This window comes from Elephas maximus, chromosome 7 (genome assembly GCF_024166365.1).
Source record: "Elephas maximus indicus isolate mEleMax1 chromosome 7, mEleMax1 primary haplotype, whole genome shotgun sequence".
Classification (NCBI taxonomy): Eukaryota; Metazoa; Chordata; class Mammalia; order Proboscidea; family Elephantidae; genus Elephas; species Elephas maximus.
In genome coordinates, this window is record NC_064825.1 from 115,482,642 (window position 1) to 115,484,336 (window position 1,695).

At 37.7% G+C, this 1,695-nt stretch overlaps 1 protein-coding gene across 1 annotated transcript; it reads left to right on the top strand.

The window, feature by feature from the left end:
* Positions 1–759: 759 nt before the first annotated feature.
* LOC126080789 (olfactory receptor 5W2-like) lies at positions 760–1,695 on the top strand. The gene has a single exon (XM_049891959.1). It carries the CDS (start codon positions 763–765, stop codon positions 1,693–1,695), a length of 933 nt encoding a protein of 310 aa, XP_049747916.1. The 5' UTR covers positions 760–762.

Here is a 1,695-nt window from a genome sequence, read left to right on the forward strand (position 1 = left end):
AAAATTCAATTTAAAAATCCAAAAAGAAGCAAATGTGTGCGTAAAATTCTGTATTTCCCATTTCTTTTCTCTTCTCTTTTGTTTGTCAATAAACCTCCTTTGGGATCTGATCAGTCATATAACTGGACTATAAATGGTCGGCACAGAGGAGATGAAATGTGATAGAAAAGTCAAATAAACGTGTTGTAGTCATGTTTCACTATTCAGGAAAATGTAAAGAAATCATACACCAAAACAGTAACATTGTAACTTGCGTTTATTAACTTATATGCAGGACCATTCACTGTTGCTGAATCTTTAAAATCAATTATGTTTCTAGATGAACACAAAAAAATGTGATCACTTTTTTGGTGCAACCAGGTGTTTATATTTACACGTCCGATGTTCAGGCCTGTATCTTCTGGCCTAGTCTTCTACTGTTTTCTTTTCAAATATCATTTTGAATCTGGAATGAGCTTTAGTTTTATTCAAACCTACTGTCTCAGATAAAATATAATTGTCATGTATCAAGAGTGACATATGGATTTGGAATTAAAATTTTTGAACTTTCTATTCAAGACATTTGGAATTTTTTCAATAGCATAAAAATGCCTCTTTTTCAGTGACATTTATCTGAACTAGTTTCCTAGGATAAAGAAGACAATTTACAGAAAAAGAAAGTGTTCTGCCTTACATAGAATATTTTGTGGATGTCTACCAGAATTAAACCCTGATCATTGTCTTGATCATTTTTATAGCCATTTAGAAAAAGAACAAAGAAGAATGGATGGAGAAAATTGCTCCTCCTTGACTGAATTCCACCTGGTGGGAATTACTAATAACCCTGAGATGAAAGTAACCATATTCACCTTGTTCCTGGTTGTTTATCTCATTATTCTTGTGGCAAATCTTGGAATGATCATTTTAATTAGAATGGACTCCCAGCTTCAAACTCCAATGTACTTTTTCCTCAGCCACCTCTCCTTCTCTGACTTTTGTTATTCCACAGCAGTTGGACCCAGGATGCTGGTGGACCTTTTAACCAAAGACAAATCAATTTCCTTCTGTGGCTGTGCTCTGCAGTTCTTCATATTTTGTATCTTTACAGATTCTGAGTGTCTCCTGCTGGCCGTGATGGCCTTTGATAGGTACAAGGCCATTAGCAACCCCTTGCTCTATACAGTCAACATGTCCAGCAGGGTGTGCTCCGTGCTCATGGTTGGGGTTTACCTGGTGAGTATGGTGGACGCTTTGATACACACCACGTTAACTTTCCGCTTATGTTTCTGTGGGTCAGATGAAATTAATCATTTCTTCTGTGACGTTCCTCCACTTCTGTTGCTATCTTGTTCAGATACACAGGTCAATGAGTTAGTGATATTCACTGTTTTTGGCTTCATTGAACTGAGTACCATTTCCTGGGTTCTCGTCTCTTACTGTGACATCATCCTCTCAGTCTTAAAGATCCGCTTTGCCGAGGGAAGGTTCAAAGCTTTCTCCAACTGCACCTCCCACTTAACTGCTGTTGCAATTTTCCAGGGAACTGTGCTCTTTACATATTTCCGACCAAGTTCTGCCTACTCTCTAGATCAAGACAAGATGACCTCGTTGTTTTACACCCTTGTCATCCCCATGTTAAACCCTCTGATTTATAGTCTACGGAACAAGGATGTGAAAGAGGCGCTGGAAAAACTGCAAAATAAAAAGCTGTTTTAA